Source organism: Rhinoderma darwinii, chromosome 3 (genome assembly GCF_050947455.1).
Source record: "Rhinoderma darwinii isolate aRhiDar2 chromosome 3, aRhiDar2.hap1, whole genome shotgun sequence".
In the NCBI taxonomy this organism is placed as follows: Eukaryota; Metazoa; Chordata; class Amphibia; order Anura; family Rhinodermatidae; genus Rhinoderma; species Rhinoderma darwinii.
The window spans coordinates 375,481,852-375,509,420 of record NC_134689.1 but is presented as its reverse complement, the minus strand read 5'-3'; the positions used below and the strand labels follow the sequence as shown (position 1 = coordinate 375,509,420).

At 44.4% G+C, this 27,569-nt stretch overlaps 1 protein-coding gene across 1 annotated transcript in view; it reads left to right on the top strand.

Moving 5' to 3' along the window:
* The window catches only part of LOC142748290 (perlucin-like protein), a 55,304-nt gene extending 29,295 nt beyond the window's left edge, over positions 1 to 26,009 (top strand). The window contains exons 6-7 of the mRNA XM_075855390.1: positions 9,847 to 9,953; positions 25,270 to 26,009. Coding sequence (XP_075711505.1) covers positions 9,847 to 9,953; positions 25,270 to 25,399 — 237 coding nt within the window. The 3' untranslated portion in view covers positions 25,400 to 26,009. The remainder of the gene's footprint in view (positions 1 to 9,846; positions 9,954 to 25,269) is intronic.
* The last annotated feature ends 1,560 nt before the right edge of the window (positions 26,010 to 27,569 follow it).

Genomic DNA, 27,569 nt, shown 5'->3' with positions numbered 1-27,569 from the left:
AAAAATAGCATTTTTCAGAATTTAAATGCATCTGCTTGTAAAACAGATGGTTATACCACCCAAAATAGTTACTAGTTCACATTTCCCATATGTCTACTTTAGATTGGCATCGTTTTTTGAACATTATTTTCTTTTTCTTGGACGTTACAAGGCTTGGAATTTCTCTTTTTTTTTAAAGAAAATTTCAAAAGCCTTTTTTTTAAGGTACCCGTTCAGTTCTGAAGTGGCTTTGAGGGGCCTATGTATTAGAAACCCCGATAAAACACCCCATTTTAAAAACTAGACCCCTCAACGTATTCAAAACAGCATTTAGAAAGTTTTTTAACCCTTCAGGCATTTCACAGAAATTAAAGCAAAGTGGAGGTGAAATTTGCAAATTTCATTTTTCTTGCTGAATTTCAATTTTATTCAATTTTTTTTGTGTAACACAGAAGGTTTTACCAGGGAAACACTACTAAATATGTATTGTCCAGATTCTGCAGTTTTTAGAAATGTCCCACATGTAGCTCTAGTGCGCTCGTGGACTAAAACACAAGCCCCAGAAGCAAAGAAGCAGCTAGTGCATTTTGAGGCCTCTTTTTTTATTAGAATATATTTTAGGCAGCATGCCAGGTTTGAAGAGGTGTTGAGGTGCCAAAACAGGAGGAATCCCCCAATAGTGACCCAATTTTCGAAACTACACCCTTCAAGGAATTCATTTATGGTTGTTGTTATCATTTTGACCACACAGTTTTTTCACAGCACCTATTTTAATTGGGCTGTGAAATTAAAAAAATGACATTTTTTTCCAATTAGATGTAATTTGTGATCAAAATTTCCTATTTTCACAGGGAACAAAATACCCCATTTTGTTGCCCAATTTGTCCTGAGTGCAGCAATACCCCATTTGTGGTGATAAACTGCCGTTTGGACCCATGGGAGGGCTCAGAAGGAAAAGAGCGCTATGTGTTTGTTGGAGTCCAGATTTTGCTGGATTGGTTTTCAGGTGCCATGTCGCATTTGCAGAGCCCCAGAGGTATCAAAGCAATGTAAACCCACCAGAAGTGACCCCATTTTGGATACTACACCCCTCAAGGAATTCATTTATGGGTGTTGTGACCATTTTGACCCCACAGTTTTTTCACAGAACTTATTTGAATTGGGCAGGGAATTAAAACAAAATTATTTTTTTCCAATAATATGTAGTTTTGCCTGAAAATTTCTTATTTTCACAAGAAATAAAATACCCCATTTTGTTGCCCAATTTGTACTGAGTGCGGCAGTACCCCATTTGTGTTGATAAACTGCCGTTTGGGCTCATGGGAGGGCTCAGAAGGAAAGGACCACCATTTAGCCTACTGGGGATTTTTTGGTGCGAAGTCATGTATGCAGAAGCCCCTGAGGTACCAGTACAGTTGAAACCCCCAAGAAGTGACCCTGTTTTAAAAACTACACCCTTGAGGCATTCATCTAGAGGTGTAGTGAGCATTTTGACCGGAGACATACACCCCATAAACTGTAATGTAGGTTCTCACGGGTACGTCAATACCCTCAATGTGGCTGTTATCAGCTGCCTGGGCACGCAGTAGGGCTCAGAAGGGAAAGATGAGGGGGATAAGATGTGCGGAGTGCATCAGGCTAAGTAAAACTGGGGTAGATTAAAAATCAAGGGATCTATGATAAATTTTGAAGCACTCTTTCATACGGAGCCTTAGTTTTTCGGGACACGTGTCACATTGATATTTTGTGTCCTTCCTTATCCCCCTCTTATAGCAGACTTTGTACCTCTTTTGACTTTTTCCTTTCTTGCCAGTTTGGGGAACTTCTCCTGGAAAGTGTTGCCCTGGTACTATGCGTGTGGCCCCGCTTCCAGAAGTACTGGGTGCCCCCCCTTCTTGGTTCCTAAAAATTAGTTTCTCGATAACCACCTCTTGAAATTCCAGGAAAGCTCCCGTCTGGCCTGTACATCGATGTAGCACGTATGCCATCTGTATGATGTGCCCGGCCAGCTTCTATTACCACACCGCATGGCGCTGTAGGGCTTCAGGACTTGATCTGACAAGTCCACCCCTCCCATGTACATATTGTAGTCCAGGATGCAGTCTGGTTTGGGGGTCTCTGTACTGGTACCTCGTACAGGTACATGGGTACTGGTGTGGCATCTCTCTTGTCCTTGTACTTGACACACATTATGTTGCTGCTGGATTGTGCCCTGCTCTCACCCCTTCTGATTGTTTGCCCAAGCAGTGTCTTAGGGAGGCCTCTCAGATTTCTTCTAGCAGTGCCGCATGCCGCAGGACTTCTGGAAGTGAGGCAGTTGAAGAGTGGGACGCTGGTATAAAAATTATCCAGGTAGAGGTGGTAACCATGGTCCAGCAGTGGGTGCACCAAATCCCACACAATTTTTGCATTAACTCCCAGTAAGGGGGGGGGGGCATTCTGGGGGCTGAATACTGCTGTCCTTCCCTTCATATATCCTAAATTTGTAGGTATAGCCTAATGCACTGTCGAACAACTTATACATCTTCACGCCATACCTTGCCCTCTTAACCGGCAGGTACTGGCGGAATTGAACCCTCCCTTTAAAATCTACCAAGGACTCATCAATAGAAATACACTTCTCGGGGGTGTATGCTTAGGAAAACCGGGCACTGAAATGGTCTAATAGGGGTCTCCATTTATACAAACGGTCAAAACTGGGGTCATCTCGGGGTGGGCACGGCTCATTATCAGTATAATGTAAGAAGCGAAGTATTGCCTAATTTATTTATTTTTTTAGGTTCCAGTTCAGTTCTGAAGTTGCTTTGAGGGGCCTATATATTAGAAACCCCTATGAAGGAGGGCGTGGCCTAGCAGGAGATGTAAGCGGACGTGTGTAGCTGGAGCTCCCGCTGTGTCCATCCAGAAAGTACTGATTATCCCTGATTTACCCGGTAATATATCCCTGATTTACCCGGTAATACTTACCGACCTGGAGGCTGGGAAGCTGGAGGAGTCGTTACCGCTTAGCACAGCTGCAATGACCCGATCCAAAAAGCAAAAAACGCCGCCGGCGAGTCCGGGGCCGGGAAGTCAAGATGGCGCCAAGGAGAATGAATGCAGGAGCAGACACATGCGGTCTGAAGCAGCAGACAGGCTGGAGAGGTTTGCACAAACCCCTCGTGCGAACGGGTCTGCAGCAGGCAAGACGCCGGTGGCTAGCAAGTGGGACGGCAGGCAGCCTGGCCTCGGGCTCCAGATGCTCCGTGCTGGAAGAGGACACGGTGAGTGAGGAGGAGTAAGAGCTGGGTAGTCAGCGGCGGGAAAGGCGTGTTGAGGAAGATGGAGGCAGAACGCATCACAGGAGAGACCAGGTGAAGGAGCCTTCCCTCACAGACATACTTGATGCGGTGAAGCAGAATTCCTCGATCTTATCTATGCTGACTGGGCAGGTGGGAGGCTTGAAGGAAGACATTCTGCTGTTATGAAATGATTTACAGAAAGTGGCAGAAAGAGCAACAGTTATTGAGGGGAGAGTGTCTGAAGTGGAAGATGTTATACCGGAACTCAGACGTGATGTACAGTCTCATTCCTTGGCGGTGGTAGCCCTGCAGGCTAAGGCGGATGATTTAGAAAACTGGTTACGCAGAAACAACCCCAGAGAGGCTGCCAGATGGCTGGATTGCAATGAGGCACGGCTGCGGAGAACGGCTGGAGAAGAGGATGCGTGAAAGCCCGCCTAGGCGGTGAAGTTTGGAGCCATGTTGTCGTTTGCGGGACTGTAGTACATTATATGTTATTATGCAGTTCTCCGATGTGTGAACACCCTTGTCTGAAACGCAGCAGGGTTGTATCCTTTTAACAAATTGGCCGTACTTGATGGCGATGATATTGTGGGATCATTACTGGGTACCTAATGTATCTGTAAAATCTGCTGATTGTATGGGATTGTTTATTACATATGAATAGCAGTTGAAGCCAGCGCTCACTGGAAGTGGTGAGAAAGTTACATGGTTAAAGTGGAGATGCCATTAGGGCATGTCAAAAGTTCGCACTACGGTGTGCTTCTGCTGGTTAGGAGAGACAGTACATGTCGCTCTGACCCTTTTCGGAGGGGAGGTTTTGTTGGGGGGGGGGTGAGACGCACGGCCTAATATCTCGGCTGGAGTAGGCTGGAGTAGTAACAGATTTCTCAATGATATGACGCCTGATGGGGTCAGTTAAATGTTTATCCTGGAATGTCCGGGGAATACGGGAAGCTAGGAAACGTCAGGCAATCTTCAACTGGGTTAAACAACAAAATGCCCTGATAGTGGGGCTGCAAGAAACACATCTGACTATAGAATCTGTGTCCCTATTGCAAAGAGTGTGGATCGCACATGGTTTTCACTCCTTTCATACGACTTATTCTAGGGGGGTGAGTTTACTGATACACAGGAGTCTTCCCTTTGTTTGTCATTCGTCTTTCCTTGATGAGGAGGGGAGGTATGTGGGAGTGCACTGTACTATATATCACTGGGAGTGTATTCTGGTAGTGCTGTATATCCCTCCGCCTTATTCTAGCATTGTACTTAAACGAGTTACGGAGAAACTCTCCAGGTGGCCGGAGGTACCGCTAATCTTGATGGGGGACTTTAATGCAGTGATGTCTGAAGGGCTGGATAGGTTCCATAGGGGAGGGGGAGGGCAAAGGGGTGAACTGACTGCCCTTGGAAGATTAATGGTAGAACTGGGCTTGCGGGCTATTTGGAGAGATAAGCATCCAGGGGTGAGGCAGTTCTCGTGTGCATCGTCCACGTTTCAGTCTCTTTCACGAATAGATTTGGTAGCATGCTCAGCTTCAGCAGTGCCGTATGTAGCGCAAATTGAATATCTACAGAGGGCGTTGTCGGACCACTCTCCGATGGCGATGACGCTGGAAGTGGGTGTAAGACCTACCAGGAATCCCGGGAATTGGAAGCTGAATGCGTTTTGGCTGAAATTGATGGATGGCGGGGAAATACGGGACCTGATAAAAGAATATTTCATTTTTAATACTGAGTTAGTGCCGCAAGGGGTGTTATGGGACGCCATAAAGGCGTGGCTGAGAGGAGTATTCATTCAATATATTAAACGAATAAAAACTAAATCTAGGCAACTGGGAGAAAGTCTAGAGGATCGGGTGACAGAAACAGAAGGGAGACATGTGGAAGAGGGGTCCGAGGAGACACTTAGACATTGGGTTGAGGCTGTTGAAAAATCACCAACTAGCAATGGCGGATAATAAACGCTTATTCCTTAAACAAAAATATTATGAAGAAGCGGAAACTGCGGGGAGGTTACTCGCTAGGATGGCACAGCCGCTCGGGAGTAATAATTTCATTCATGGTCTTAGGGGGAGGGGGGAGACAGACACGGGGCAAATCTTGCAAATATTTAAGCGATTTTATACTGACCTATACACATCCAAAGTGCATTACGACACACAGCAATTGGACGAGTATCTGGGAAGCATTAATTTGCCTACCTTGGGCCAGGAGGACCGTGAAAGCTTGGAGGCACCTATTTCACTGGAGGAGTTGGAACAGGCGATAACGGATATGGCAAATGAGAAAGCTCCGGGTCCAGATGGGTTACCAGGGGAGATCTATAAGGAATATGGGACGGAATTAGCGCCACAATACTTGATTACTTTGCAGGATAGCTTTGACAGAGGCAAATTACCGGACTCCCTATATGAAGCGACGATAGTGGTTCTCCCAAAAGAGGGGAAAGACAGTCAATTACCGGAGTCCTATAGACCGATATCCTTGCTGACATCGGATGTTAAGATTTTGGCAAAGGTACTAGCGCTGCGGCTAAATAAGGTGGTTCAGCATGTTGTGCATGAAGACCAATCGGGGTTCATGCCCTCTAAATCGACGGCTGTCAACCTCAGGCGGCTGTTTCTAAATCTTCAGGCGACACCGGACGTTCGGGGGGGAAGGGCTGTGCTAACGTTAGATGCCGCGAAAGCATTTGATTGTGTAGAATGGGGGTACCTATGGCGGGTAATAGAAAAGATGGGATTCGGCCCTAACTTCGTGAAGTGGGTACAGTTGCTGTACGTGGCCCCTACAGCCCGCATATGGGTGAATGGTGCATTGTCCGAAAAGTTTTCGATGGCCCGGGGTACGCACCAGGGGTGCCCACTGCCATTGCTGTTTGCTTTGGCGGTGGAACCACTGGCGTGTCTCATAAGACAGGAGGAACGCATACGGGGCTTGCAATATGGGGAACTGGAGGAAAAAATTTCGCTATATGCAGATGATATTTTAATATATATGACAGACACTGAGAACACTCTGGAGGTAGTAATGGACACGATCACAAGGTTTGGGGTGTTCTCGGGATTAAATATTAACTGGACCAAGTCTGCTCTTATGCCACTTGACCCGGTCAACATTGTGGATACTGGAGTGGGACCCCGGGTTCCGATAGTCTCTGAATTTACGTACCTAGGGGTTAAGGTGATGGCTAGGGTTCAAGACTATATGTCTTTGAATGTTGTACCACTGCTGGCCAAGGTGAAACATAAGGTGGACGCCTGGAACAGGCTCCCGCTCTCTGCTCTGGGGAGGACTAATCTAATCAAGATGATCCTTATGCCTCAAGTTTTGTATATCCTTCATAATTCCCCAGTATGGATACCTAAACACTGGTTCAGATGATTGCACAATCTCTTTCGGGATCTGGTCTGGAAAAAAGGGGTTCCGAGGATTAAATTGGAGAAACTGCAATTGCCTAAAGATGAAGGGGGGGTCGCGCTGCCAAATGCCTGGATATATTACCTGGCCGCTCAGAGCCAACAGTTTAAGGGGTGGGAGGACACAGAGACATGGGGTTCTAGCGCACGATTAATGTCATACTTGGGGGGAGGACTCAACCCACTAGAGGGCCTGGAAGCGCATACCTTTAAGAGATTGGCGAGTGCTAAACCAACATTACTCCTGATACATAAAGTCTGGTGGCAATGCAAACAGATCTTGGGAGTGGGAATGTGTACCAAATATACTCCCTTATGGCATAATCTGGTCCTGTGGGAATTGTATCAATTAGAGGGCATGCAAAAATGGGAGTTGGCAGGAGTTAGGCGACTACAGCACCTGTATGATGATAACGTGCTGAGATCATTTCAGCAGCTGAAAGACCTATTTCCACTGGAGCACAGTATGTTTTACCAATATTTGCAGATCCGTCATGCCCTACAGGCGCATGTGGTGGACCTGACGGTTTGTGCTCTGGGGGTCCTAGAATATGTGGGACGGGCAGACACGACCAAAGGCCTGATCTCAATGGCATACAGGAGCTTGCTGTCCAAACACCTGGGAGAACCGATGGTGCTGGTAAAAGAGAAATGGGAACAGGATATCGGTCCATTGACCGAAGAGGAGTGGGAGGAGATATTAGCATCCACAAGTCACTTATCACTCAGTCTGGCGCAGAGGAGATCCCAACTCTTCTTGATACATAGAGTGTACCGCACCCCGTGGGTATTAAAACAGATGGGTATTAGAGCGGATGCTAAATGTCCGAGGTGCACGGAGGAGAAGGCGGACATATACCATATGTTTTGGACATGTTAGGCCCTGAGGACCCTATGGGGGGAAATATTGGATCTGATAAAGCAGGTGTATGGTCGGGAATTGGCGGCAGACCCTAAAGTTATGTTGTTGGGAGCGGTGGGGGAATTGGAGATTGACAGAATGGCAAGTCTGGCAATTGCAAAAATATTATATCAGACGAGGAATTGCATTGCTAAACACTGGCTGGACGCGGAGCCACCAGGGATGAGGGAAATTGTAGGAATGCTGAATCATAATATCCTGATGGAGCATAAGATATTTTCGAAAAGGGGCACAGAAAATTTTTTTGATAAACAATGGAGCAGATGGTTGGCTTGTCCTGAGGTGCTCTCACCTGAACTGAGTAGACTAAGGGCAAGAGTCATCTGAGGAATTGGAGGTGACCGAGTTTGGAGCAAAGAGGGGGTGGAGGGGAAACATGATAATAGAGCTGTCTTCTGGTCAGGATTGGTATTGGAAACAATTGATGGAGATATGGTTGGGGGCTGTCCGGGGGGGGGGGGGAAGAGGGTATGTTGTTTTTTTTTTTGATATGCTGTAATTATTGTATACGATGTTGGAAAACTTGAAATATGAATGTCAATGTGTTATCTTATTTTGGTGTTCGTATCAATAAAATTGGATTGATTAAAAAAAGAAAGAAACCCCTATGAAACACCCCATTTTAGAAACTAGACCCCTCAAAGTATTCACAACAGCATTTAGAAAGTTTATGAACCCTTTAGGTGTTTCACGGGAATTTAGAGCAAAGTAGAGGTGAAATTGAAATTTTTTTGGGTCAGAAAATCCTTTTTATACCATACTTTTTAAGAACACAAAAGGATTTATCAGAGAAACGCAACTTAATACTTATTACCCAGATTCTGCAGTTTTGAGAAATATCCCACATGTGGTCCTAGTGCGGTAATGGACTGAAGCACCGGCCTCAGAAGCAAAGGAGTACCTAGTGGATTTTGAGCCCTCCTTTTTATTAGGCACCATGTCCGGTTTGAAGAGGTCTTGTGGTTCCAAAACAGTGGAAACCCCCCAAAAGTGACCCCATTTTGGAAACTAGACCCCTTGAGGAATTCATTGTAGTTTTTATGGGGTGCATGCAACTTTTTGATAAGTTTTTATTCTATTTTTAAATGGCGCGGTGACTAAAAAACAATTCTACTATTGCTTTTTTATTCTATTTTTTTACAGCGTTCACCGTGCGCTATAAATGACATTCACTTTATTCTGCGGGGCGATACGATTACGGCGATACCAGATGTTTATAGTTTTTTTATGTCTTATGGCGTTTGCACAATAAAATACGTTTTGTAAAAAATCATTTACTTTTTGTGTTACCTTATTCCAAGCGCCATAACTTTTTTATTTTTCCATCAATAAAGCCGTGCGAGGGCTTATTTTTTGCGTAACGAATTGTAGTTTCGATCAGTACCATTTTTAGGTACACGCGACTTTTTGATCTCTTTTTGTTCAATTTTTTGGGAGGTGAAGTGACCAAACAATTGTGATACGGTTTATTATTATTTTCTTTTACGGCGTTCACCGTGCGGGATAAATAACAAAATAATTTTGTAGTTCAGGCCGTTATGGACACGGCAATACCAATTATGTATAGTTTATTTGTTTATTTATCTATTTTTATTAATAATAAAGGACTGATACGGTGAAAAGGGGGATTTTTACTTTTAATACTTTGAAAACTTTTATTTTCTTATTTTTACACATCTTTTTTTACTTTTCTTTTAACTTTATTACTTTGTCTCACTAGGGGACTTGAGGGCAGGAGGCCCTGATCGCTATTCTAATACACTGCACTACATGCGTAGTGCAGTGTATTAGAACTGTCAGCTACTCACTGACAGCAAGCATAGTGGGTCCTGACTTTGTCAGGACCCACTAGGCTTCTGTCGATGGCATAGCCGGACGCCATTGTTTGGTGTCCGGTTGTCATAGTCACCATCGCCAGCCGCTATCGTATAGCAGGCTGGCGATTGTAGCTTAACCCCTAAAAAGCAGCAATCTCTATTGAACGCGGCTATTAAGGGGTTAATCAGCGGGGACACATCGATCGGTCACCGCTCCTGTATGTGTCGGGAGGACGATCGAAATGGTCGTCACTCCCGAGACGTACTATTAGGTCATGGAGCGCGAACGCTATGGTTACCATGACCTAATAGTACGTCCAGGAGCGGGAAGGGGTTAAGAAACCAAACCGGCTTTTTGATGTATTAGATATTTTTTTTAAGAAGTTCAGATGAATATTTTTTAAGCTTGCCTTATATTTTTTCAGGATGGATTGAAATCCTACATTGAACAAGGCAGGTACTGGATTGGATTGAGGCGTGATGAAGAGCCTCAAAAATGGAAATGGGTGGATGGATCAATGCTGTCCTACAGGTAAATATGACAACCACATAGAGAAGAAACCCATCTTTATAGTAGTCGAAGCTCGATTTTTCTTAGAGAATTTTAAATCCCCTGCATAGATATAGAGTTACACAGAGGCGTAGCTAGGCTCTCCTGCACCCGGGGCAAAGATTCAAATTGGCGCCCCCCCCCCCAACTTATTTCCCAACATCTCCTTCCCCCTCGCCATGTTTGCTTCCCATATCAATCAATGAGGTGTCATTTTTTTTTCACAATTTTTATAATGTAACTCGAGTATAAAAGCATTTCTACATTTTGCAATATAGTTCTATAATGTAATTAACATAAAAATAAATTAAAAGAAAGTAAATTAAAGAAGCCACACACAGCCCCCTGTAGATAGCGCCACACACAGCCCCCCTTATAAATAGCGCCACACTCCCCCCCCTTGTAAATAGCGCCACACTCCACCCCCTTTTACTTAGCGCCACACTGTGAACAGACCGGTGAGCGGTAGCCTACCGCTACCGCTCTCCGCTCGGCCTGGTGTGACTTACCGGAGGAGCCGAGGAGGTCATGCGGCGCAGGCAGCAGTGGAGTTCCTTCTGACTAGGGTTGGTGACAGCCTGGGCCGGCCTTAGCTTGGATGGCGCCCTGTGCGGGACTCTCTATTGCCGCCCCTACACAAACCAAAAATTAACCACATATATGGACACGCTGGAACATATATACTGTACATACATAAAGACAGATATTTAGACATATAGGCAAATATACATACACACATCTGGAATATATACATACAGGTAAATATATAGACGTTCAGACACATATACGCACACACACCGGCAGATAAATACACAGACAGGAACATATGCAAATACATAAAATGCACAAAGACACATTCACAAACAGACCCATATATACGCACACAGGAACATATGTACACAGCACAGATAATGTAGTAGATGTTACCTGCAGTCCTATGTAACAACACAGATAACACAGTGATAACTCTCTGAGTACAGATAATGTAACAGATGTTACCTGCAGTCCTATGTAACACCACAGATAACACAGTGATAACTCTCTGAGTTCAGATAATGTAGTAGTGTTACATGCAGTCTTATGAAACACCACAGATAACACAGTGATAACTCTCTGAGTTCAGATAATGTAGTAGTGTTGCCTGCAGTCCTATGTAAGACCACAGATAATGTAGATGTTACCTGCAGTCCTATGTAACACCACAGATAACACAGTGATAATTCTCTGAGTACAGATAATGTAGTTATGTCACCTGAAGTCCTATGTAACACAACAGATAACACAGTGATAACTCTCTGAGTACAGATAATGTAGTAGCTGTTGCCTGCAGTCCTATGTAACATCACAGATAACACAGTGATAACTCTCTGAGTGCAGATAATGTAGTAAATGTAAGAGACAAACACATGCAGAGACACAGACAGACAGAGACACACACACACACACACACACACACACACACTGTAACATATACACATACAGAGATGCGCACTGTATACACACTACACACGCATATACACACAGACACTCACCATGTCTCCTTGCTGACAGGTCAGGACGGGCTGTGGGCGGAGCTTCCTCTCTGCTTCTCGGCGTGTGTAACAGCAGAGCACAGAGTAGAGGCAGAGCTGGAAGGCTGCAGCACGCGAGTGGACCTGTCCCCTACCCTGAGTCATTTGACCTCATGTCACTGACATGAGGTCAGGTGACAGGTAAGGTGACTGGACTGGTCCACTCCCTGGCCATCACAGACCCCAGTCAGAACGCCGTAATTTCCTGGCTCTTCCTAAAGCTGATGCAGGTGTCCGACATACGGGGCGCCTATCAGCAGCGATCAGCTGCTCTGTGGCGCCCCCCCTTCCCTACCACCTAGTTGCACCCGGGGCACATGCCCCGCCTGCCCCCCCCCCCTACCTACGCCCCTGGAGTTACATGACAAAATTCTGACTGCCTGTGGCCACCACTAGGGGAGCTAAGGAGCTTAGTGCATTTATTATGGCATTAAATGAGAGCTGTAGAAATACGTGTGCAGTAAGCACCCTTAGTGGTGGTGGCAGGTACCACTGTTTCTATAGAGAGGAAAAAAAACAAAAAACATTGCAACAGCACTGTTAATGCTAAGACTGCCTAATACACTATATATAAATTAGCATTACTGATTTGTTTATTTACAAAAGTGAGGTTCTTCGTGCACATTTTGATGAAATAGTGTGAGCCCACCTGCCATGACAAGGCGACCTCTTTTTAAGTAAGTCCCTACCCTGAAAATACAACTCTGATCTGGGTCTAGGCCTGCAGAATGTACTCGGGGTAGGTTTTTTCTTTACATATAATGTTTGAAGTCACAAGTTTGCAAGTTCGCATCTGCACATTTTTCATTTTGTTAGGATGTGCTGACCAATTTTTTGTGTTGCATCTATTTTTCTGGAGGTTTTGACATTTAAAGGTAGACAATGAAAGGACCAAGGTGTTGCACTGTGCATTTTTGTTGCGTGTTCAGCATGCATTTTTTGTTTTGGTAGATAATCTATATATCTCTTAATGGGAGTTCATCGACCAAAAAAATAAAATAAACACATCTTAAAAATGTACAGTGTGAGCTCCGCCGTAAAGTGTACCTATTTTTTCAGGTGATTTTTCAGAATATGCTGTCATATGTGTACACATGAGAAATAACACTATTTCTAGCCATAATATGAATTTTATTCTGCATTTTTTTACGGTTTTCCGTTCTACAGGCTCCATCTCCAATTCTTGTCTCTGCGCTAATGTATATCATGTCTTCTTTACACTTCACACATAGAAGAGGAGAATCCTGCTCTCCTATCTTTATCTATTACATATATAGAACCTGAAACAGCATGGAAGAGATTATACAGCAGTAGTGAGCAGTGTAGCTGACAATCTAGCACTGGGGTGAGATAAAACACTTACCAGCAGCTGCAAACACATTTGTGTGTGTCTTTCTCACTCTGTTCCTGCTCCCCCTCCCCTCTTCATATACTTGTATTGGCAGTATGTCTGTCTCTCTCTCTGTGCTACTACTCCTTCTTATGATCCCCCTCTCTTCCCCATAGACTTGTATAGGCAGCGTGTATATATTTTCTGCTCCTTTCTTCTGCTACCCCTCCCTTCTCCATAGACTTATATTGGCAGGCAGTGAAGAGACACACCTCCATTTCCTGCTGTCCATTTCCTCTGCTTTGTAACTAGGGATGGACTTTTCTTGACAACAGGGGTTGGACAGCAGGTAACAGGAAAGAAGGCACATAGTGGCAGTAAATTCACACAGAATTTGCATGAATATAACAACTACTTTTAACAGCAACTAAATTACGATGTGTATATATATCAGGTAAACCATTAGATAAGCAGAAATTGTTTGAAAAGTTAGTGTCCATTTAATGACCAGGCAGAATCTATCAATTTTTATTACACACAGGCTTAACAGATATATATATATATATATATATTTTTTTTTTTTTGCCATCTGCATAATTAGTGTGTCTTTTTTCATGACAGTATCTGTTGTGCCCGCCGGCACATCCTACTTACAAGCATCCGCGACCACAGGACACTCTCTTCATGCCGGTGTCTCCCTCTCCAGAGACGCCGGCACACTCGGCTGCAGCTTCCCCACTGAATCCTGTAGGGTGTGCGTGCTCATTCCCGGCCTTAAAGGGCCAGCGCGCGCACCATTGCAAATTTCCCTTGCCAATCCCTAATACATCCTGGACTTTAAAAAGGGCTCTGCCCTTCCTCTCCTTACCTGAGCGTTGTTGTGTCTGCCCATGTTAGGCTTTGCAAATGGTCCCTTAGTTGTATCCAGTGTTCCCATTTCTTGTATCCCGAATCCCATAATTGTGCAAGGGTCTGATACGCCACGTGCTGCTATGCCTAGTGTCTGCCACGCCGAGTGTTTGCCAAATCATCTATCCAGTTTGGTCAGCTGCTACTCCTCTACGGCAGACCGGCCTAGTGGGTCCACATACCCCATAGCCATGACAGTACGCTCAGGCTATGGATCCTGCTGGTCAATCAAAAAGTGTGGTCCAAATGATGCAAGCAGAGATGTGTGACCTCCGGGCACGCAAGTAAACTCCGTAATTAACTGTTTGGCTAATCCTTCTGTCCCTCTTTTGACTGCTACTGCTGCTCCACTACCTGTTATCCATCCTGCCTGTCCTGGGTCTGCAGTCTCGTTGCCTCTACCTCCTCGCTACGACTGGGATCCTAAGACCTGTAGAGATTTCATTAACCAGTGTACGATTCACTTCAAGTTACGTGCCTGTCTTTTCCGTTCTGATGAGGCCAAGGTCGCTTTTATTATTTCTCTCCTCTCTCGCAAAGCCCTGGCATGGGCAAACCCCATCTTGGAACGAGAGGTTCTGGAAATGTCTGATTTACCACTGTTTTTGGAGACCTTCCGCACAGTGTTCAAAGAACCAGGTCAAACGTCCTCTGCAGCTGCCATGCTGCTGACTCTCAATCAAGGGAAATCAACTGTAGGGGAATACGCCATCTCCTTCCGTACACTGGCGGCGGAGTTAGTTTGGAATGAGACTCTAGTGGCAACTTTCTGACAGGGACTATCACCACATATAAAATATGAACTGGCAGCTCAAGAGCTTCAGTCTGCTTTGGATGCCTTTATACTGCTAGCAACCTGGATCAATATAAGGATCCAAGAGCGCACTTGTGAAGTTCGCCGGGAGAAGAGATCTTATCAATTGTCACCTTAATTTCAAAAACCTCTTCTGCCTTCTCCTGTTGTACCTCTGGAGGAGCCAACGCAAATGGACAAACTCAAACTGTCTGACCAAGAGCGGCAACACAGACGTTCTTCTGGATTGTGTCTGTATTGTGGTCACAAAACAATTTGTGCGCCAATGCCCTCAGAAACCGGGAAATCTCCAGCACCTAGGGTTGATTGGAGAGACAACTCTAGGTGAATCTACCCCTTCTACTAAATTCTCTTCCAGACTGTCTATTCCTATATAAATCGTCACCAGTGAAGAATCGCACGGTGTGTCTGCTAACTTGGATTCCGAAGCGGCTGCAAATTTTATTCAGCAGGACATATTTGATCGTCTCCACTTGATCACAGTTCCTCTGGACAAAAACCTCTGGCAGTCGCCTCTGTAGATGGACAACCTCTGCCTGACGCTATCCTGTCTTTCACCAAACCACTGAGACTACAGATAGGAGTCCTTAATTCAGAGCCGATAGCTTTCTATGTCTTATCCAAAGCTATCAATGCCATCCTACTGGGATTGCCATGGCTTTGCCAGCATGCTTCAGCCCATGATTGGAATTCCGAAGAGGTCCTCCCCTCCAGTGGGGACCCCAATATCTGCACCGCTGCCTGCTTCAGGTTCTTTCTCCACTACCTCAGTCACTTTCCTGATTGCCTCCACAGTATGCCAGCTACGCTGATGTCTTCAGCAAGAAAGAGGCAGAGGTCCCTTCTCCTCATTATCCATATGACTGTCCCATAGAGTTGCTTCCTGAAGCCTCAATCCCTCGTGGATGAGCCTACCCGCTTTCCTTGCCTGCAACCCAGGCCATGTCGGATTCTGTCAAGGAGAACCTCGTGAGGAGGTTCATCAGGAAGTCTACTTCACCAGCTGGAGCCGGACTCTTCTTTGTGGAGACAAAGGATGGGTCACTCTGACCGTGCATTGATTACAGTGGGTTAAACCAAGTCATGGTAAAAAACAAGTCCCATTGCCGCTTATCTCTGAGCTCCTCGATAGGATTCATGGAGCCAAGGTTTTCATTAAGCTGGATCTACGCAGGGCCTATAATCTGATTTGTATATGCAAGGGTGACGAATGGAAAGCCACATCGGTCACTACGTATCTTGTCATGCCCTTTGGACTGTGTAATGCTCCATCAGTGTTCCAAGGGTTCATGAATGAGGTATTCCGTGATCTTCTGTATGTCTGTGTGGTGGTATTTCTGAACGACATCTTGATCTACTCACCAGATCTGACGACGCATCAGAAGCATGTACGCAAAGTCTTGTTGCGGCTAAGGGGGAATAAATTATAGGCGAAACAGGAGAAGTGTGTATTTGAAAAGAGGACCTTGCCCTTCCTGGGCTATATTGTCTCCGATCGTGGCCTTCAAATGCATCCGGAAAAGGTGAAGACGGTCTTGGAGTGGCCATGTCCTTTGGGTCTCCGAAAAACCTCAACACATTATTGATCCTTCTAGGAATATTGCTGTAAACACTCTACAGATCAAGGATATTCCTCCTGGAAAGATTTTTGTCCGTCCTGCTTTCAGGAAAATAATTCCAAACTGGCTGGGCATTCTGGTGCCCGCAAGACTCTCGTCATTATTGGTGACTCTCGCTACCTAGAGATATCTTGGACTTTGTTTCCTCCTGTGCTAATTGTGCCCTAAACAAGTCTTCTCATTCTAAATCTGTTGGTCTGCTCCAACCTCTACTGGTACCTGATGCTCCCTGGCAACACATTGCCATGGTCTTTATCACTGACCTCCCCCCTTCTGCTGGATGTACTACGGTCTGGGTAGTAGTGGACTGTTTCTCCAAGATGGCACATTTTGTTCCTTTAACGAGCCTTGCCTTAGCTCCTCGTCTGGCAGATCTGTTCATCCAACACATCTTTCGTCTACATGGCCTATCTCTTCATATTGCTTCTGACCGGGGTGTACAGTTCACGTTGAAATTATGGAGAGCCCTGTGTATTCTTTTAGATGTGAATCTGGAATTTTCTTCTGCCTATCACCCACAGACTTAACGGTCAAGTGGAAAGGATGAGCCAAATACTAGAGAACTATCTCCCTCATTATGTCTCTGTCCAACATGACAATTGGATACAGCATCTGCCTTGGGCGGAATTCTCATACAAAGAAGTCTACTGCTTCCTCTCCGTTCTATATTGTATACAGTCAGCACCCACAAGTTCCTCTTCCATTGCCAACTGTGTCTCAAGTGCCTGCAGCCAATTCTTCATTTGGGACTTTTCTTCACATCTGGCAGCAAACCAAGTCTGCGATTCTTCAGGCAGTTGATCACATGAAAGCATATGCCAATAAGAAGAGAAAGGTTCCTCCTCAGTTTCTCCCCAGAGTCAAGGTCTGGCTCTCTGTAAGGAACCTTCGTCTGAAGCTCCCTTCCCAGGTTCCTCGGCCCATTCGAGGTGTTACAATAAATAAACCCTGTGTCCTATAAGCTTTGGCTGCCTCCTACTCTCAAAATCCCCAAATTGTTCCATGTGTCTCCCCTAAAGCCTGTGGTTCTGACCTGTTACCTATCCTCTGGTTCTGCGGTCGCTCCAAGCGGTTCTTCTGACATTTTTGAGGTAAAGGAAATCCTGGACTTCAAGAGAGTAGGAGGAAAAACTTTCTATTTAGTGGACTGGAATGGCTTTGGTCCTGAGTAGAGGTCTTGGAAGCCTGAAGAGAACATCGATGCCCCAGCTCTCATCAAGAAGTTCCTCTTACGCTCTGGACCTAAGAAGAGGGGGCATAAGGGGGGGTACTGTTGTGCCCGCGGTCGTTGACTCCCAACACATCCTACTTACCAGCAGCAACGACCGCAGGACACTCTCATCATGCCGGCGTCTCCCTCCCCAGAGATGCCAGCACACGCGGCTGCAGCTTCCCTACTGAATCCTGTAGGGTTGAGCACGTGCGCTCTTTCCCAGCCTTAAAGGGCCAGCGCGCGCACCACGGCAAAGTTCCCTGGCCAATTCCTTATACATCCTGGACTTTAAAATGGGATCTGCCCTCCTCTCCTTGCTTGAACGTTGTTGTGTCTGCCCATGTTAGTCTTTGCAAATGGTCCCTTAGTTGTATCGTGTATCCAGTGTTCCCGTTTCCTGTATCCCATATCCAATATTTGTGTTGTTCCAGTGCGTAATCTAGTGTGTCTAGCGTCTTCTGTGCCAAGTATCATCTGTGCCAAGTATCATCTGTGCCAAGTGTCATCTGTGCCAAGTGTATGCTACGCCACGTGTTGCTACGCCAAGTGTCTGTTATGCCTAGTGTCTGCCACGCCGAGTGTTTGCCAAATCATCTATCCAGGTACTTTTCTTCTACAGACTGTTATTGACTATTGTTTTTGTCAGCTGCTACTTTGCAGGTTCAGTGTCATGCCTCTGACATGCAGGATCCACCTGTTATCAATAACATCTAAGTTATGAACTTAGATGTGATCGGTAACAGCTAAATCCTGCGTGTCTGATACACACAGGACCCGGTGACACTGAACTCGTCAGTGCCACTGACATGACTGATTTAGGTCTCAGCGCTAGATACAGCTGCTCTGTATACAGGATACAAAGCAGCTGTATCTCAAAAAGTAAAAATAATTTTTAATAAAAAGTATTTAGAAAGTTGCACCAATCACACTGATGGACATTTTCATAAAAATAAAAAATAAACAATTTCAAACGTGTACATAGTCTTTAAGATTAATACATTGGAACAGTCCCTACAAGTGTTAATACATTATGCCATAAATATTTGATCAGTGAGGTTCCTTAACTGGATATCCCATCAGTTTAGACGGTCGCAGAGGGGAATAGATGTATGTGGCAACAGCCATACACAGTAGCGTAGCTAGCGTGGGGGCAGTGGCTCCGGGCCCACTCACTGCGATGGTGGCGCCCTCCGCTGTTCTCCCGCCGCTCCGCTCTTCCCTCACCGCTCCTGTCGCTCTCACCATGACTGTACGTGGCCACACAGTCATTCAAGCTAGCAGACATGCGTGAACGCTAGGCACGCCTGATAGTGCACGCTTCTAACGCTGACCGCCAGGAACAGAAGAAGCCTGCCTGCGAGGAGAGGGTGAGCAAGCACCCCTCCCCGATGTATCCCGTTCTGAAATTATACATGGATAATGGCTGCTCTAACCGGTTAAGGACTAGGCTGTTTTACAGCTAAATGACCAAAGAAAATGTCACAATTTTGCTATGCGCTTCTTTAGATGACTATAACTCTGCAGGTGAATAAAGTTCATCTTTGAATTTTACACTCTTTTTAAAGGACAGATAGGGCTTTGCTTTAATGACATTTGTCAGTATATATCATTTTTATTTCTTTCTCTAACGATGCAAAAATGCAGAAAATGCAAGAATTTAGCAAATGCGTTTATGCTAGCATTTTTCACACACAGTATAGCCCACGGACAAAATTAATCTCCTTTCACATTTTTCCACTTCTCCCGTACATGGGGATACCAAATATGTGCTTTATTCACTGTGCGGGCATGTGCCAGGGCTTGGCATAAAAGGAGGCTTTTTGGCCTTTTCGGTCCAGGAATTTAGCATTTGATTTTATAGCCGCATATGGGTTTCTGGGGGGCGTAATGCTGCTGAAACATTAGAAACACCCCGTAAATGACTTCATTCACACAAGTAGACCCCACAAGGTTTTCTTCAAGGGGTTTATCATATTTTTAGACAGTCCAGTTTTCTTCTGAAAGTTTTTTGAATAAGATGGAACAAAATAAAATTTGAATTTTTTTGGGCAAATGCGTCAGTCTATGCTAGCATTTTTCACACACAGTATGGACCACGGACAAAATTCATCTCCTTTCACATTCTGCCACTTCTCCGGTGCATGGGGATACCAAATATGTGTGCCTTATTTATCACATAGAGAAGTAGGAGGGCGGACGATAGAAGAAGCTTATTTCACAAATCACCTTTTTTCAAAGCTGATTTTTCAAAACTCAACAGAGTTTCTAAAACTCTTCCAAAATATCTGCTCTTGAAGCAGAAATCCCAAAATATTCATCTAGGGGTATAATGGGAATTTTTTTTTTTGGTTTCCTAAAATAAGAAATTACAGGTTTATGCAAATGGGGCTATCCAGCAGATGAACTTTAGAAAATATGCAAACATGACATCCACACCCCACCCATTCCCTCCCTCACCTTTGGTGTAAAATCAGTGGAAAAATAAAAATGTAATGTAGGGCAAATATATTTTCAACTAATTAACTGAAATCTAATAATTCAGAACAGTGTGGTATTTTTTAAAACATGGGTGAATGCACAGTCCTCGTTATGAGGGAAAGAAATATCGGGAATCTTTGCGGTGCCCGTCTTTTCTGCAGACATGGCACTTTTTCTGGGGGTTGCTTCTAGTTGGTGTTGCGGGAATGCGAGTGATGAAGTGTCTTTCAGTCAGTCGCGTGACATCCTCAGACTGGGGGCATTCTCTGGTGTCCTGAACATCAAAAATGAGGCCCTCAATAATTTTCTCCTGGAAATCCAGGTATGTGTCTCTGCCTCTGTTTTTTTATAGAGCACAAATGAGTTGTGGATTGACACCTGTAAAAGATAAATGGCCACTTTTTTGTACCAGGTTTTTGTTTTGCGTTTCACTAAATGGGGCTGTAAAACCTGGTCGCTTAAATCCACCCCCCCATGTACTTGTTATATTCGGACACGTTCACTGGTTTGTGCTTGTCCGATGTTGCCCCTCTTTCCCTCACTGCCACTGTTCCTGCGGTATGTATTGTATTTAGCACATACACATCTTTGCATCCCTGTACTTGACCGCCAGCAATTCTTCAGATGCATAAGCACAGGAGTCCCCCTTTACCATGCACTATCCCACATATTGCTGCGGAAAACCAATTCGGTTTTTGCGCATGGTACCACATGCCCCAGTCCTTGCAGCATGCAAATGCCTAAACAGGGGCACACTGGAATAAAAATTGTCGCAGTACAGGTGGTACCCCTTGTGAAGCAGAGGCTGCATTATCTCCCACACGATCTTACTGCTGGTGGAAAGATCAGGGGGGCATCCAGGAACATTTATTGAGCGGTCCCGCCCTTCATAAATCCTGAAGGCGGTGGTATATCCTGACCCGCTTTCGCACAGTTTATAAAGCTTAACACCATATCTTGCCCTTTTGGAAGGTAGATATTGGCGAAAGCTAAGTCTGCCATGAAAGTTGAGGAGGGATTCGTCCACACTTACATTCTGCTCAGGGGTGTAGAGTTGCAGAAATAAATTATTGAGGGAATTTATTAGCGGTCTTATTTTGAACAACTGATCACGGTTTGCATCGGTACGTGCATTGTCGTTGAAGTGGAGGAACCTCATTATTGTCTCATAACGAGACCTGGGCATTACTGCAGAATACACTGGGGTGGTTTGGGCGGGTCTTGTTGACCAGTAAGACCTAATGGTGGGCTTTTTAACAATACCCATATTTAGGGTGAGCCCCAATTTTTTTTTTAAATTCCTGCAAGTTCGTGGACGTTCAATCTCTGGCATTGGTGGATGAAGGTTTCTGCCTTATATACTGAGCGGCATATAAATCAGTTTTGTGGACAAAGATATTTAGGAGGTCGTCTGTAATAAATAAATGGAAGTAATCCATTTGGACAAAATTTGTATTGTCCACAGTTATGCCAGGAGTGGCAGTAAATCCGTGGATTCTAGGCCCAAAAGATGGAGCATTTGCCCATACAAGAGCCTGAACTGGAGGGACCAGGCTGTCCCATGCTACAGCGCTACTTGTCCCTGTGCTTCCATGTTCCGCTGTTTCTACTACGTCGGGGATAACGTCTCCTGAAGATGAACCTGAGGTGACACTATAATCGTCACTGCCTAAAACAGGTTTAATCTCTGGCGCCATCTCTGACCACAGCATGGCGTATGCCTCCTCAGCGCTAAAGAAATTTTTTTTTAATAACAGATTACACATATATATATATATATATATATATATATATATATATATATAGATGTATCTAAATATATATATATATATGAATATATATATAAATATATACATACATACACAAACTAACTGGTATATATATATATATATATATATATATATCGAAACTACTGCTAACAAACATTTTTAACCGCTATTGAGATATATATATATATATATATATATATAATCATATATTCCCTACCTGCCTATTCTAATATTTTAGTAAAGATAGAAAGGTAGATAGATAGAACAAAAGATAAATGGATAGATTGTATAGATAGATAGAAATCTATCTATACAGAGAATGTTTTAAAGTGTAACACTGTATTTTTTTTCTTCTTCACAGTATTCTTGTCGCAGCAATTCTCTCTAAGTCTCTTCTTCTCCTCACACTGAAACAATGTGTGAGGAGAAGAAAAGAGGCAAGAGATTTGCTGACAGAAATGTCAAAATAAAACAAATGTGATCGCTGTGATAGGTTTTCACAGGGATCACATGTTCAGGGACCATCAGATTGGTCTCTGATACTTTGCCCAGTGCCCAGAGCTGTTAGTAACAGCATGGGCACAGGGCTGTGTGCACGCGATTGCGTGAATACTATATTTTACATTGAAGTGCATGTGATCTCTGTGATTGGTTGTCACAGCGATCACATGTTCAGGGACCAAAAGATTGGCCCCTGACACTCTGCCCAGTGCCGTTAGCAACAGCCAGGGCACAGGGCTGTGTGCGCGCGATCACGCGTGCACACTCTCTGAAGTGCTGCCGTAATTAGTCTATACGGCGGACCAGTGGCGTAACTAGGAAAGACTGAGCCCCATAGCAAACTTTTGACTGGGCCCCCCCCCCCCTCCGCTGGGTATCACACAACTCCCCCCCTTGTAGATAGTGCCTCTCTATAGATTCCACCACACAGCACCCCCTTATAGATAGCACCATACACAGCCCCCTGTAGATAGCGCCATACACAGCCCCCTGTAGATAATGCCTTACAGCCCCCTGTAGATAACGCCATACAGCCTCCCCTGTAGATAACACCATACAGCCCCCCTGTAGATAACGCCATGCAGCCCCCCTGTAGATAACGCCGTACAGCCCCCCTGTAGATAATGCCATACAGCTCCCCTGTAGATAACGTCTTACAGCCCCAAATCCCCCCTGTAGATAACGCCATACAGACCCCCTGTAGATAACACCATACAGACCCCCCCTGTAGATAACGCCATACAGACACCCCCTGTAGATAACGCCATACAGACCCCCCTGTAGATAACGCCATACAAACCCCCCCTGTAGATAACACCATACAGAACCCCCCTGTAGATAACGCCATACAGACCCCCCTGTAGATAACGCCATACAGACACCCCCCCTGTAGATAACGCCATACAAACCCTGCCCTGTAGATAACATACAGAACCCCCCTGTAGATAACGCCATACAGACCCCCCTGTAGATAACACCATACAGACCACCCTGTAGATAACGCCATACAGACCCCGCCCCTGTAGATAACGCCATATAGGCCCCCCAAAAAAACGGCCTATAGTTTGTCCTACAAAAGAGATGTATCCCCTATCCACAGGATAGGGGGTACATGTGTGATCACTGGCAGATAGGGGATGCATGTGGATAGGGGATGCATGTCTTTTGTAGGAACAACCCCTTCAGTGGCGTCGCGCTGTAGCAGCCATAGCAGCTGCTACCGGAGCCTCTGGCTCATGCTGCGGGCCCCGTAGCAGACGCTACGGCTGCTATAGCGGTAGTTACGCCACTGCGGCGGACTTTAGAGACCAGCCTGGCTGGTATATACAGGGATGATGGAGGTTATATACAGGAATGATGTCTGGTAAATACAGGGATGATGGTTGATATATACAGGGATGATGGGGGTTATATACAGGAATGATGGCTGGAATAGTTGCATGATGTAGGCCTAATTGTGAATGTACTTCTAACCGCTCACCTGCTCTACGTCTGGGATTTGTATATGATAAGGTTTATGTGATGGATTAGAGCCGATGTTCTCCTTGCTTATATTTGGCTAGTCTACTGCTTTCAAGTATCAAGTTGGTTTGGATGTATATCTCCTTTTGATATACGGCTGACCTGGTATTATAGTCGGCTATTAAACTTCTACAGATTAGGATGTGTCTCAGATATTGAGATGGCTGCTGTGCCTTCTCCTGTTAATCATTCCTAATGTAATAGTCCCCTTCTTTTGTACAGTTTTGCATAATGTAGTAGATAGCATTTAAACGAGGCTATACATGTGTAATGTACTTAAGACGGCCTTTTATACTTCTCTCAAACTGTTATTCATCATGGATAATATAGCAGCGTATACAGTACAGCACTCCTGCTCATTCACAATGATAACCACTAGGATTAGGTTGCGCTTCTGCAGTTGTAAAAATGCATTGGGGGGGGCCAACTGGGTTGGGGCCCACTCAGATAGGTTTCACCCCCCCCTCCCCCTGTGCTAAACCCCTAGCTACGCCTCTGGCCATACACCACGGTGGTCTATAGGAATAGGAATGTGAGGGTAGATGTTCCATTAAAGTGATCTTTAAAGAAACAGTGTCACCACAAAAATTTTTTTAATATGTTAAAGATGTTAGTGCTTTATTAAAAACGTTTGGATTAATTTGTGTGTTGCTTTTTTTTATTTTTACACTTTTTCTTCCCTATGGGGGCTGCCATTTTTTTTCTCCATTTCTGTATGTGTCGATTAACGACACATACAGACATGGAATACGGCAGCTCCAGTCCCATAGGGACTGCGAACGGGGCCCGTTCCATCGACTTTCGTGTACGCCGCTGTGTGGGAACGGCGCATGCGCCGCTCCCACACAGTTTAATTTGAAATGCGCGTCGTCCGGCGCCATTTTCCTGTGGACCGGAAGTCGCGGCCGGACAGTAAGATTACTACTTCCGGTCGCGGCTTCCGGACATGTGCACCTGGAGCAGCGGCAGCAGACGGAGCGGATGGACCGGAGGGAGCGGCGGCGACTGGAGCAGGTAAGTGATTTCTATGTATGTTCGTGTTTCAGTGTGTGTTTACTACTGTATGTTAACCTTCTACACTGTGTGTTAGCTCAAAAAATGGCGACACACAGTGTAGGAGGTTAGACCGTTCAAACCCCTCATTTATCCCGGCACTAGCCAGGATAAAGGAGGGGGGATTCTGAGAGCTCACTAGAGCGAGGGATTTTTACCCAATTTTGCAGCATAAAGCAATGTGGTTGCTTTACCACATGCAATGCTGCAATTTTGGGAATGGCTCCATCTAGTGACCAGCAATGGGAAATATTATAAATTAGAATCCAATTTATAATATTTCCTGACTCGTGAAAAAAAATAAAAAATTAGAACAATGTTTAATCACCTATACACTAACTGTTTAATTTAAAAAAAAACAACATGTTTTGCTGGCAACACATTCCCTTTAAGGTTCCAGTCCAATCTAATACATGCTGCCTTTCTGGTAAATCCTTTTTTGAGTTTGGTATATAGCTTGTAAGATATAAGTTACTTTTTCCTCAGAAAATATATTAAATATTACCTTTTTTTTCTCCAGCAACTGGCATGATGGAGAGCCAAATAACATTCATGTCGAGCATTGTGCTGAATCCAAGTCAGGAAAGTGGAATGATCTTACCTGCGAAAGTAAATTAAAGTATGCTTGCAAGAAATGGTGCTGCTGTTGAGGCCGATGAACCTTTATAGCATCTGAACCAAAACGCAAACTTCTTCAAGAAAAAGGCTATTAAAAAGGTGTCTCTTGTCAGATAAACGAAAAAAAAAAGAAAATGAATACTATGATTACTTTTTTGATTTTGGAATATCTACAGGTTTATCTCACATGACAGTGTCTGGTTGAAAGCAACCAAGAGTTGAGCTCAAGATGTTTCTTAATAGCACATCCAGAAAAGTGTCCACCGAACAAAACCTAAGAAAAACTTTGGCAGACATCAAGAAAACCACAAAGAAAACATTGTCCTAATTCATAATTACCTAAAAGAAATTGTTCAATATCCACAAGACAGTGGTGCTAGTTATTGCAGTATCAAATCTGGACCAGTGCTTTGTGGATAGGTGGTGGTCAGTATGCTTAAAGAGACTCTGTCACCACATTATAAGTGCTGTATCTCCTATATAAGGAGATGGGCGCTGTAATGTAGGTGACAGCAGTGCTTTTTATTTTAAAAAACGATCTTTTTTCACAACGTTAGGAGCGATTTTGGTTTATGCTAATGTGTGTCTTAATGCCCAAGTGGGCGTATTTTTACTTTCGACCAAGTGGGCGTTGTACAGAGGAGTGTATGACTCTGACCAATCGGCATCATGCACTCCTCTCCATTCATTTAGACAGCAGAATCGCGTTCTTACTAGAACATGACCTGCAGCCACATACACAGCGATTCTGCTTGATTAACGTTAATCCAGTGTCCTGATAATGAATACACATGACCATCCAGCCTGGACGTCATATGTACTCAGAATCCTGACACTTCTAAATCTTTTCTGTGAGATTCCGGCAAAGGAAACGAAATCTCGCGAGATTATGGAGGTAAACGAGATTTCGTTTCCGTTGCTGTAAATCTCACAGAAAAGATTCAGAAGTGTCAGGATTCTGAATACACATGACGTCCAGGCTGGATGGTCATGTGTATTCATTATCAGGACACTGGATTAACGTTAATCAAGCAGAATCGCTGTGTACGTGGCTGCAGGTCATGTTCTAGTAAGAACGCGATTCTGCTGTCTAAATGTCACCTAGTGTGACATTTCTTCAGCTCTCTTTTTGTGGGTTTAATGCTAATGTTAAAGAGGCTCTGTCACCACATTATAAGTGTCCTATCTCCTCACCACTGCTGCTGCTCTCCTCTACTATGGACACATGCGCGTGCCTACTCCAGGTTCTCAAAGGGCCATTGCGCGCCAAATCATCTGCTCCTCTAGCCAATGTTCTTTCATCACTGGCTATTTCAAGACTCTTTCCCCATGACTTTGAACCTGAGCAATAAGGCTCTTGTGGTTTCTGAACTCTGCAAAGTTATATGGATCATCTCCTGTTTGGCTTTCATCCGGCTTGTCATTTGACCACGTTTTTTGTCTGCCCTGATCTCTGCTTGTCTCCCGGCTACGACTGAACTCTGCTGCCGCAGCACACGCTCTAAACAAATATCATCTAAGGACAAGTAAGTTGTACTATATGGATGCTGTTATATTTATATAAAATACATTTAATCAGCAAACTATGCACAATGTATGAGGGCATACCACTATAATAGGGATATATTTATCCCTGAGGTTCATTGAGTGTTCCTTTTTGTCTATGCAGGGACTTTGCTTTTTTCCAAGCAAACACATGGTTGGTTGTTCAGCGTTGAGTAACATTCAAAACTTGCTAGCATTCTGACACAGACCTAAACTATCACTATAAAGCCTGCTACATGTTATACAGATATCATCATACATGATTTTCTTAGTCCAGTATAATATATTAAGCGTTGCTAATTGTTGATACCATTGTCCTTTGATATATTCTGTATTAAATGTTTATTTTCATGATATGTAAACATTTATATTTTTAACATGAGAATTGAATAAAGTATTTATACAATTTTAATCATATGGATGTCCCTTTTGATGTTCTGAAGAGGTAGCTAGCCTTAAATAATTGTCTCATGACAGTCACATATGGCATATTGCTACTGTAGGTTCACATGAGTCAGGCCCCTGCCGATCAGACATCGATGGCAGATCCTAGCGATTTGCCATCAACGAACAAAATGAGACAACCCCTTTAAAATCTTCTCTAAGGCAGTGATGTTAGTTGTCTCTCATTGGCTTTGTACAGAGTCACCAACCCTT